Source organism: Zingiber officinale, chromosome 6A, assembly GCF_018446385.1.
Source record: "Zingiber officinale cultivar Zhangliang chromosome 6A, Zo_v1.1, whole genome shotgun sequence".
NCBI lineage: Eukaryota > Viridiplantae > Streptophyta > Magnoliopsida > Zingiberales > Zingiberaceae > Zingiber > Zingiber officinale.
This window is the reverse complement of record NC_055997.1, coordinates 117,043,969-117,054,935: the sequence shown is the minus strand read 5'-3', so window position 1 is coordinate 117,054,935 and position 10,967 is coordinate 117,043,969. Positions and strand designations below refer to the sequence as shown.

General features: G+C 37.8%; 2 protein-coding genes across 9 annotated transcripts; both read left to right on the top strand.

The window, feature by feature from the left end:
* Positions 1-4,000: 4,000 nt before the first annotated feature.
* LOC121997650 (endoplasmic reticulum-Golgi intermediate compartment protein 3-like) lies at positions 4,001-7,743 on the top strand. 8 transcript variants are annotated; one of them, XR_006116330.1, is made up of 8 exons: positions 4,050-4,523; positions 4,611-4,672; positions 4,828-4,857; positions 5,540-6,077; positions 6,158-6,207; positions 6,714-6,803; positions 6,972-7,038; positions 7,442-7,743. XR_006116330.1 is itself a non-coding variant. In XM_042552178.1 (6 exons), the coding sequence occupies exons 3-6, from the start codon at positions 6,175-6,177 to the stop codon at positions 7,531-7,533; spliced, it is 282 nt and encodes a 93-aa protein (XP_042408112.1). In that variant the 5' UTR covers positions 4,067-4,523; positions 4,611-6,077; positions 6,158-6,174; the 3' UTR covers positions 7,534-7,743. The 8 variants fall into 8 exon arrangements, 1 of the variants encoding a protein (XP_042408112.1); XR_006116333.1 differs by having other exon boundaries at positions 4,794-4,857; XR_006116331.1 differs by having other exon boundaries at positions 4,047-4,523; positions 4,794-6,077.
* A 500-nt stretch (positions 7,744-8,243) lies between these two features.
* LOC121995207 (probable cytokinin riboside 5'-monophosphate phosphoribohydrolase LOG4) lies at positions 8,244-9,200 on the top strand. The gene is made up of 4 exons (XM_042549009.1): positions 8,244-8,282; positions 8,395-8,494; positions 8,557-8,627; positions 8,747-9,200. Exons 1-4 carry the CDS (start codon positions 8,244-8,246, stop codon positions 8,945-8,947), a joined length of 411 nt encoding a protein of 136 aa, XP_042404943.1. The 3' UTR covers positions 8,948-9,200.
* The last annotated feature ends 1,767 nt before the right edge of the window (positions 9,201-10,967 follow it).

Below are 10,967 nucleotides of genomic sequence, written 5' to 3'. Positions count from 1 at the left end.
AGAGCGCCAAAGTTGGTGATACTTGTTTGATTTTCGTGTTACGGATTTTGAGATTTATCTGATACCAATTTATTGGAATTGGTATCAGAGCAGGGTGTGATACCTACTTTTGGTATTCTGGATATTTTTGTGTTAGCCCAGGTTTGCGAGTCAAACTGGGTATTTGTTTCAGATTTTAGTGTGGATTTTCGGTGATTTCTCGTTAGGAATTTTGAGGTAAATTAGGGACCGACAGCGATGGAACATCTCTATACAACAATTAAGTATGATGTTATTTTGTAATTGTTTATGCTTGTAGTAATATCTGTGATATAATTTAACAGATATGAGGAGATCTACACGTATTGCTGCGAGACGTGGTGTTGGACGGCCACGTACGAGGACCGTGGGATCTCTGGATTTGCCAGAGATGCCTACTGGGGCTGAGCCTGTCAGTCAGGGACAGACTCAGCATACTGCGGGCGCGTCGGACTCTCAGATCCCGATGGCTCCTTTAGAGGTACCTACACCGGTTGCACCGACTGTATCCACCCCTACCGTATTTACGGTACCACCAGGGGTACCATTAGTATACCCGACATCTGCTCCAGCGCAGCCTACGGCGTACTCGACACCACAGCCACCTGGACCTACCGTGTACCCGACACCATGGGGCACCTGTGCCCCCAGTACCTATTGTATACCCCGCAGCATCTGCACCAGCGATACCGGTTGCTCCACATCTGGTACTACATGGTTATTTTGCATGAATGAAAGAAGCGACATGTAGAACCCAACTTGATATCTAACCAACTGAGCAACTTAAAGCCTCATCCAAGTTGTGTGAATTTGATTTGATATGCACATCAGAGAGGATGCGCAGTTTCCGCGGTACGATTTCTATTTATGCATTATCTGCTGATATGCTGATAGATACTGGTAGCTCGCATTCTTTTATATCTCGTACCTTTATGCGGGAGATTGGTAGATTACCCACTTTCAGATCGCAGCGACTGACCGTCTCTCTACCCTCCGGTGACACCATGGACGTCACTAGGAGGTAAGAGTTGCCCGTTAGATTTTGACAACATGATACTTACGGTAGATCTGTTAGTATTGGAAATGATCGACTTTAATATTATTTTTGGCATAGATTGTTTGTCCCCATATCATGCCACTGTTGATTACCAGACGAGGGTGGTCACATTCCGACCATTATGAGTTTTTGGTAATGTCATTTGGGCTTACCAATGTTCTAGCAGTATTTATGGATTGTTGTGGTGGAGCATTGCTCCCACATGTTATGGATGGTTGTTAGGGGTGAGCAAAAGTTCGGTCAAACCGAATAAACCGACCAAATAGGCCGATTTTTTAAATTCGGTTCGGTTAATTCGAAATTTCGGTTAATTCGGTTAAATAATTCGGTTTTTTCGGATTTTTCGGTTCGGGTTCGGGTTTAAAGTTACCTATTCGGTTAAACCGAAACAACCGAATTATTTAATATGTTTACTACTTACTAGTTTAGGTTTTAATCCAAAAGTGTTAAGTCACCACTCAGTCACTCACCAGTCACCACACGGGCACACGGCACACGGTCTCCACAGTCCACACCAGATTTATTCGGCTAGGGACCTAGGGTTTTCTCATTCACTCGCCGCCGCTCTCACGTCTCCCCCCTTCCCCACCGCGTCACTCGAACTCTCGCCGTTGATCATCTGCAACTCCACCTCTCCGTCTTGCTCAACCCTCTCTCGTCTCTCCTTCCATCTCGTCTTCCGTCGGTCCTCCCGTGGCCGAGCACCTGCAAGGCTGCTGCGACTCAGCATCTCCGTCTATCCTCCGGCCCTGTTCACCCTCTCGTCACTCTCACCAGTCACCAGACTCACCACTCGAGTGCTCATTGCTCCAGGAAATCTCCTTGTCCTCACGCTAGGACTGGACTGCCTGCATAAATTAGAGGTATTTGCAAGAAATTCATTAAGTCGTAGTTAGTTTGTGTTCTATTGATTGGATAGTTACTACATTTTAAGGGTTTAGGGTTTTCTGTGTATTGATTTTGGCTTCCTGTTTTTTCTTTTTGTTTTCAGAATACACAAATTATTAGTTTTAATTCTTCCTTTTCCTTTTTAGTCTCAGTTACAGACTCACATCTTGGGTCTTTGCAACATTAGTTAGTAATCCTTGCATTGATCTTGTGCTAACATATGAATTTTTATTGAACTCAAGTAGTTAACAGTGTTTAGATATCCTGATAAGTATTATCATGCTTGTTGAGTTTCATATTTGTTTTTTTAGTTTTAGTTAATTATATTTTAAACAGTGTTATTACACTTGCAATTTTTAACAGTGTCTGTGACTGTGATCTGTGAAGACTGTGATTAGTATTTATCTGGTATTTATGCAAGGAGATTTATCAAATATGGATGTTAATAATAGTTGTTCAGTACAAGAATCTGAAATTGGTCCTTCAGTGGGAACAAAAACTACGGTAGATTATAAAGGAAAGGCAACTAAGAGAAAAGCAATGAAACCAAGAAGTGAAGTATGGGATCATTTTATAAAGTTTACTAATGATGCATCAGATATGAAAGCCAAATGCAAATATTGTGATAAAGAATTTTTTTGTGATCCATATAGAAATGGGACAACAAGCTTGAGATCTCATATTACCTCATGTAAAAAACACCCTCATGTTATTGAAACAACTCAAGCACAGCTAAGTTTACAACAAAGTTTAAAAGAGGGTGAGGTGTGTTTAACTTCTTGGAAATTTGATCAAGATGCATCTAGAAAAGCATTAGCTAGAATGATCATAATGGATGAACTCCCTTTCAAATTTGTAGAAAGAGAAGGATTTAAAACATTTATGGCTATGGTATGTCCAAAATTTCGAATTCCTTCAAGATGGACGGTTGCACGTGATTGTGTTGAATTATATGTCGTTGAAAGGGAAAAATTGAAAAAATTGTTACATGATTCAGCACAAAGGGTTTGTTTGACCACTGATACATGGACATCGATTCAGAAAATCAATTATATGTGTCTAACAGCCCATTTCATTGATAAAAATTGGAATTTACAGAAAATAATTATCAATTTTTGTCCAATTACAAGTCATAAAGGTGAGGCTATTAGTTTAGCCATTGAAAATTGCTTGAGGGGTTGGGGAATGAACAAAATTTTTACTATTACAGTTGATAATGCAAGTTCAAATGATGTTGCTATCAATAGTTTCAGAAAAAAGATGACTAATTGGGATTCCACTATTTTAAAGGGAGAATATGTCCATATGAGATGCGTAGCTCATATAATCAATTTGATTGTTACTGATGGCTTAAAAGATATAAATCAATCTGTGTTGAAGGTCAGAAATGCAATCAAATATGTTAAGCAATCCCCCTCTAGATTAAGTAAGTTCAAAGAATGTGTAGAGATTGAAAAAATTGAAAGCAAGAACTCATTATGTTTAGATGTACCAACCAGATGGAACTCAACTTTCTTGATGTTGAATACAGCTCAAAAATTTGAAAGAGCTTTTGATAGGTTTGATGAACAAGATCCATGTTTTAAATTAGATCTTCAATATACAGAATGGCAAGTTATTTTGAATGAGAATGAAGAGATGATATTTGAATCAGATGGTAAACCTAAAAGAGAATTGAAGACTTTTGATGGGAAACCAACAAGTGCAGATTGGAATAATGTTAGACTTTTTGCATCTTTACTGCAAGTTTTTTATGAACTAACATTAAAAGTTTCAGGATCTTTGTATGTCACATCCAATACTTTTGCACACGAGATTAGTTATATCCATACCATCTTGAAGGAGTGGCAACAAAGTGATGATATTGATGTGTATTCAATGGGAATTAGAATGAAAACAAATTTGACAAGTATTGGGGAGATCCCAGAAAATGAATAAGTTGCTTTATATTGCTGTGGTGCTTGATCCAAGGCATAAATTAGATTTCGTAGAATTTATGTTGATTGAATTATATGGAGATGAGAAGGGTGCAAAGTAGGAAAGATAATAAAGGACACTTTATTTGCTTTGTACAAGAATTATAAGGAAAAAGTGGAGCCTCGATGTGGTACTTCAATAGTTTCATCTATTCCAGAATCAGTTGACAATGATAATACTTCAACAAATATGAGTGATTTGAAAAGACAAGCAATCATAGCGAAGTATAAAAAACAAAAGGCACAAGTTTTTGGTGATGGCAATATGTCAGAATTAGACAAGTATCTTAATGAAATAGTTGAAGAATATTGTGATACTTTTGACATTTTGGGATGGTGGAAGCAAAATTGTCACAGATTTCCTATCCTTTCTCAAATTGCTCGTGATGTATTAGCTATTCCGATATCGACAGTTGCTTCAGAATCCGCTTTCAGTACTAGTGGTCGGGTACTTGATTGTTTTAGGAGTTCATTGACTCCTAATGTGGTAGAAAGTCTTATTTGTACTCAAGATTGGCTTCGGTTAAATTTGCAATCACTCAATGTTGAAGAAATTTTAGAGGATGTGGAAAAACTTGAAAATGGTAAGTTTTCCTTTTTTAAAAAAAATATAATTAAATTTTTATTTATAATTATAAACTTTATTTACTTAACTTGCATGGTTTTACCAGATTTCTCAAAAATCATAATGGACTCGTCTTCTTCGACAACACCGGTGACATAAGGATCAATGGTATATTTAAATATTGTATTTTATATAAATTGACCTTGATACTAAGAACATGAAGTTATATGATGATATAAGTGTTCTTGTTTCTAATTTGCTCACTTTCTAATTTACTCACTTTCTGTAGTATTGTTATTCCTCAATTTTTGTGGTGTTTGCAGCTATATAGAATCACTTGCGGAAAGAAAAAGGTATGTCAAATTTAAAAAAAACACACAATTAAATCTCTATCAAAAGCTCTGGTGCTCATTTGTGTCGTTCATTGCTGGCAACCTTGCCATCCAAGCTAGCAATCTAGCTCAATAGGACTTGATCAATTAATGTTGACTACTTTATGATAATTTTGACTATGTTTTCTGTCTTGGAACTGGTTACTTTGTTTAAAAAATTCTAGCATCTCAAACTTTTCTAGTGAAATATGAATTCTTTCTATGTTGTTGATTGAACTCGTAAGTTTCTAGCCGGACAAATGTGGAATCTGTTGACATAATCCACCATGAAGTAGTCCAAAAATTGAGAAATATGAGTTAGTGATCAGAAACTCTACATAACTTGCTTACCTCCAATTTCTTGGATTGACATCAGCTGTAACATTTAATGGCCTTCATTTAAAGTTTGAAAAGCTTTCGGTTCTTGAACTTGTGAGGCTTTGTTGGCTACATTTGTTACTATAAGCTTCTCCCCTTATCCATTTCAAACTCTAACTAGGAGTCCTGTGAAATAGTTTTCTTTGTCCATTTACTACTTGGTCTTTCCAAAAATTTACAAATTTTCTTAATAGTAGCATGCAGTTTGATCTTAAAAATTTACAAATTTTCTTAATAGTAGTCCTGTGAATAGATGAATTTATGCAATTTGATGTGTATAATGCAGGTTTATTTGGAAAGGATTGCTAAGGACACATAGCTATGTTGGGGTTGACCTTGCTGCTTTCTGTTTTGATGTTGTTCTCTGCTGTATACGTGAAAGCTGCCATCCAAATTATGAATTTTTTATCTTGATGTAACCAAACAATTGTGTGAAGTTTTTTGTATGTCTCAAACAAGTAGACTTTGCTTCTTTTGTGGTGTTTTCTTATTGACAGTTTTATTTAGAGTTCTCTTTTGTGACAACTCAATTATGTGATTGAGTGAAATGTATGTTTGGTTTCATCTGAACTGAATGAGGATATGTGTTGGTTTCATTCATGTGAGTATGTGACTTGCTTACTTCACTTTTTACAATATTCAAAATTTATGGTTTGTTGTAAGGTTAGACCTCCAAATTATAACCCATGTAAAACATGTCTGATAATTTCTGCTAGGTTAATCTTTGATTGGATTTCTTTTTCCTTGCAGATATTCGGCATATTCCTTATGTCCAGAGCTCTAGCATATTCCTTATGGATTTAAGTCAGATATCTGGTCCTTGGGTATGACTTCTTCATGAATTTCTATACCAAATGCTTTCTGGTGGATTATGCATATGATTAATTTGGAAATCATCGATCAGGTTGTTGCGTGTATGAGATGGCTGCTCATCGACCTGCATTTAAAGCTTTTGTAAGTCTGACTTTAAGCAAGTTGATTGAATTAATTAAATGTCCAGGACTCCAGGTAGCAGCCATGTGCATATTTATCTGTGCATTGAGACACATGCCTCATAAACTTTGTTGTAAATGGTAATCTTTGTTGATATATTGTGGGAACTGGGAAAGATTCTTCTTTTTTTTTTCTTTATGAAAATCTTTGATACAATTTTATATATAGATTTTGAGCATCCCACTCATTCTATAGTTTGGAAAGTATGCTGATTGGAATGTGTTTCCTGAAAATTGGCAAATTGCAGTTTTGTTTTTGTTTGATGTACCTAACCTTATGTCGCATTTGGTGCTAGATGTTTGGAAGAATATAATAATATGTCAATAGAAAAGCTGATATAGTTAAATGATTAAAAAAAAATGTATTATTTTTGTGATTATTCTAGTTAAACCAGGTAAGGTTTGATTCCCATATTCTACTCTTATCTCTGATGTTTGCAGGAAAGCTTAATGTAATTTGTTTTCCAGTTTTCTGTAACTGATCACTTCAGAGATGGAAACGCACAGCCAGATCACCTTCATGGGGTGTACTTCTTTTATGACTTCTCGCCAATTAAGGTGAGCACTGAGAAGTGGTTTGCCATTATGTTCCTTTTGTGAGGCTGTCAACAAGATATAATAATGGCCATAAATTAAATATGACATTATGTGATGTCTAATTGGAATTTATTTGTATTCATACATATTTTCATTTCTCCTATTTAATTAATTGGAAATGCTTTGCAGGTGATTTTCACAGAGGAAAACCGTTCATTCTTGCATTACGTGACACAGCTATGTGCAATAATTGGAGGTTTGTAAATTATTTCTGTTTATTACCTGTGAATTGATGCCTGAAAATAGGATAAAGGATGAAGCAATCATACATTCTTGAGTCATTTTTAGGCCATATTGAGCCATTTTTAGAGTTAATAATAAACAATCATACATTCTTTCACTTACTGCAAGGAAAAAAACTAGGATAAAGGATGAAGCAAGGATATCCTATGAAGCTCCACTGTTTAACCATCTGATTTGAGTCTTTTAATCTCGGTCATTCGCTTTGGATGACCGAGATCCATTCTGTCCGTATAAAGTAAAAAATGCTTATTGTCTTCAAAGTGCTTCAATTCTCATAATCCAGTTTTCCTGACACAGGATTTCCTGACAAGTTATTTGAGAAATCCAGTTTCTTATTGTGGGCTATTAAATTTCAGGTGTCTTCACGGTGTCTGGAATTATCGATGCATTTGTTTATCATGGAAACCGAACCATCAAGAAGAAAAGAGAGATTGGAAAATATAGGTGATTTAATGGGAACATTTCTGAATGGTTTCATGGTTTCTTGATTCTGATGGAATGGGCTACAAAGTAGAGAAGCGCTGTAAAATCGTTATTATAGGCCACAAACTTTAGCAAATTGTGTTTTTTCTTTTGTATTTTTATGTGCAGTGCAAACGATTGTCTGATGCCAAGTTAAACTAAAATTAATGCAATGTTATATTATTTTACATGATTACTCCGAATGAAGAAGTTAAAACTGTAAGAACATCTAGGTGTGTTGGCGGCCTTCTTGATTTGTCCATTGATAAATCCCGAAGCAGAAGCAGGTCAGTAGCAGGTCAGTGGTCTATTTTCGTGTTGGTCTGGGGATAAGTGTTAGGAGCGAACGAATCACATTTTATCATCACATGTAATATTTATTTTTGTTCTCTCAGATGGACAGTTGGTTAGTGTATGATAACATTTGAGACAGTTGGTTAGTGCATGATAATGTTGTCATGATGAGATTTAGAGTCAAATTTTGATTACATTGTCATTATGAGATTTAGAGTCAAATTTCGGTTAGTAATCGAGTAGTTATTTTTTTTCATGTGCTATTCAACTGTTTTAAGACGGTCTCATGCGATCTACCATAGAGGTAAATTATGGGGAGTTTTGATCAACAATCTTTTACATGGATGAGGTGATCCATGATCCATTTTACATATTAATTTAATTTTATTATATCCGATATGGATGTTCCAGATGATTATTCTAGTCTACTGCAGAAGTGAGGTGCAGTTCCAGATGATGTCCCTCTATAAATCTTGTTTCAATATATAGATAGTTCTGTTTTTATTTTGGCTACAAGAAAACGACTAAGCAGCAAAGAAATTTTTGTGTGCAGATATTAGGAGAAAGCATCGGTGAGGTGAAAAGAGTTACAGACATGCACGAGAGGAAGTCAGAAATGGTTAAGAATGCAGATGCTTTCATTGCTCTTCCAGGTGAGACCCAAGTGAATTATCTGAAACAATCTCAAGTCAACTTATAATCCCCAAACTCTTAGGTGGCTATGGAACCATGGAGGAGCTTCTTGAGATAATAGCTTGGTCTCAGCTTGGCATCCACCACAAACTAGTGAGTAATGCACACAGCTCATCTCTCAGTCATTCATGCACACGCACCTAGCTATCAAATTCCAAAAGCTGGAAAAATATAATCAAACCACCCTAGCTCAATTTGCTTGATTTGAGCAGGTTGGGATTCTGAATGTGGACGGTTACTACAACGATTTGATCCAACTGTTTGACAAAGGAGTGAGAGAAGGGTTCATCGAGGACTCTGTGAGTCACATTGTCATTTCGGCAGACAATGCGGAAGAACTTCCAAGGAAAATGGAGGCCAAGGCAGGAGAGGAGAGGAGGAGAGAAGCCAACAAGAAAAGGAGAAGCAGCTAGTCTGCAGGCCCTTCTTTGTGGATGCTTGCAGGTTATAATTCAGAAGTTTTTATGCAGTATGCTGACCAGATAATAAAATTTTTTCCAGCTCGTGTATGGTTTTTGAATATTGTATATCTGCTAGTTGTTGTTGTTGAGATGGAGGAAATTTATCCTTGCATTCTTTGTATTTGCGTATCTTGGCTCAAGTATGATTTCTGAATTATGTGATTGCATATTGTGCTGATGGAGGAAATTGATGGTAAAAAGATTGAAAGCAAAAACGAAAAAAAGTTAGAATTTGGAATAGTATTTTAACTTGTTTTAATACTCAGTTCATGGGAAATTCGGCTAAATCGGTTTATTCGGTTTTTACCGAATAAACCGATTTTATTTCGGTTCGGTTTTCTCGGTTTTTCTTGTGAAAATCGGTCGGCTCGGTTCGTCTAAAAAATTTCGGTTTATTCGGTTTTCGGTTTATTCGGTTCGGTCGGTTCGGTTTTGACCGAATGCTCAGCCCTAATGGTTGTGGTAGAGCGTTGCTCCCACATATGTGGTATTTCCTGTGATGGAGCGTTGCTCTCACACTGGAGGATTTATTCTTTGGTGATTTATATTGTTGGTGATTAGATTTCAGACTTGTTGTCGGGGATCTTACAGTTGAGTATGCCTGTTGTACGAGCATTATGAGTTCTAGGTCTTACCATTTAGGCTTACAAAGCCCTAGATGTTTTCATGGACTCGATGATTTCGATATTCCTAGGTTGTTTGGATCGGTTTCCATTATCCTTATTGACAATGTTGTAATCTATTTTTTTGATCCGAGCTCGATACCCCCATCTTTTCACTTGAGGTATGTGATTTAATTTACCATTCAGCATTTATACTCTATATCTGTTGTTAGTATTTGCTGATGGTAGATAATAAAATTTGGGGACCAAATTTTAATTAGTGGAGGAAAATATAAAATATCGAAAATAGACGAATATTAATAAGGAAATTTTTAGAAATTTTTCAAAAAAATTTCGGAGCTCGTACGGACGAGTTAACGGGGATAAAAATGGGGCCCGGAAAAGCCTCTTTAGGCTACCCCGTTTTAACGAGGAAAAGTTTTATTTTTTCCTTTTCTATTTCCTTTTCTTATTTGTTTTCTCTCGTTAATGTGCCTTCTCCTTTTTTCCCCCGCGTGCCGAGCCACACCCGACACCTTTTCCTCGCGCCGAGTCTTCTTCCCCTGCCGATTTCTCCTCTGCCCTAACCGCACACGGGCGGTTTCTTCTTCCCTTTTTCCTTCTTCTTCCCGCAATTGACCCGATTCCCCCTTGCTTCTCCTTCTCTTCCTCACTTCCTCCTGAGCCACACTCGACGCCACTGACTCCTCTCGGCCGGCACCCGAGCCCTAGCGCCGACGCCGCCTCCCGATTCCTCTCCCATCCTCTGGTCCGACGAGACACCGTCGGCCTTCCTTCTGCTGCAGCCGACACAGGGAGCAGTGACGCCGCCTTTCTTCTTCTTCCCTGCCCAAACGCCGGCGACGCGCGAGCCCCACCGACCGAGTCCTTTCTTCTCTTCTGGCAGAGCATCGTCGATTTCCCCTGTGCCCTAGTTTGGGTGTACAACCGCCGCTGCTCCTCTGCACAATGTCGCTGTCGTTTGCCCTAGTGCCGGCCAACCGAATCCTTAGATCGTTGCTGGCTCACCTGTGCCCTAGTTCCCTACTGCTGAAGCCCTCCAACCCATGCCCTAGTAGTGAAGTTGCTTGTTCTAATACCAGCAGCGACCATCTCTTGGCATTGGATCAGTGCTCACAGTAGTGGGATTTAAGGTAAGGGTTTAAGGTTTGGTTTTCGATTTTGTGCTCTGATTCTTGTTGTGTTGTGAGCAGCACTTGTGTTGGGTGGAAGATCATGCTAACTAAGGATAGTGGTCTTTAATTGTAGATTCATTTCGCTGGTAGTGTATCGGGGTTCCACAGCAGCTGTGATTTTTCCGGCCATAATTTCCAGCAACATCCTTGCTGTGAGAAGTGAGGTAAGGAATA

What these genes read in the sequence shown, in the direction of transcription:
- LOC121997650 (XM_042552178.1), top strand. Translation starts at nt 6,175, where the DNA reads ATGGCTGCTCATCGACCTGCATTTAAAGCTTTT. An exon ending in GACCTGCATTTAAAGCTTTT is followed by an intron (nt 6,208 to 6,713) that starts GTAAGTCTGACT and finishes TTTGTTTTCCAG; the next exon opens with TTTTCTGTAACTGATCACTT. An exon ending in GCTATGTGCAATAATTGGAG is followed by an intron (nt 7,039 to 7,441) that starts GTTTGTAAATTA and finishes ATTAAATTTCAG; the next exon opens with GTGTCTTCACGGTGTCTGGA.
- LOC121995207 (XM_042549009.1), top strand. Translation starts at nt 8,244, where the DNA reads ATGTTCCAGATGATTATTCTAGTCTACTGCAGAAGTGAG. An exon ending in TAGTCTACTGCAGAAGTGAG is followed by an intron (nt 8,283 to 8,394) that starts GTGCAGTTCCAG and finishes TTTTGTGTGCAG; the next exon opens with ATATTAGGAGAAAGCATCGG. An exon ending in TTGGCATCCACCACAAACTA is followed by an intron (nt 8,628 to 8,746) that starts GTGAGTAATGCA and finishes TGATTTGAGCAG; the next exon opens with GTTGGGATTCTGAATGTGGA.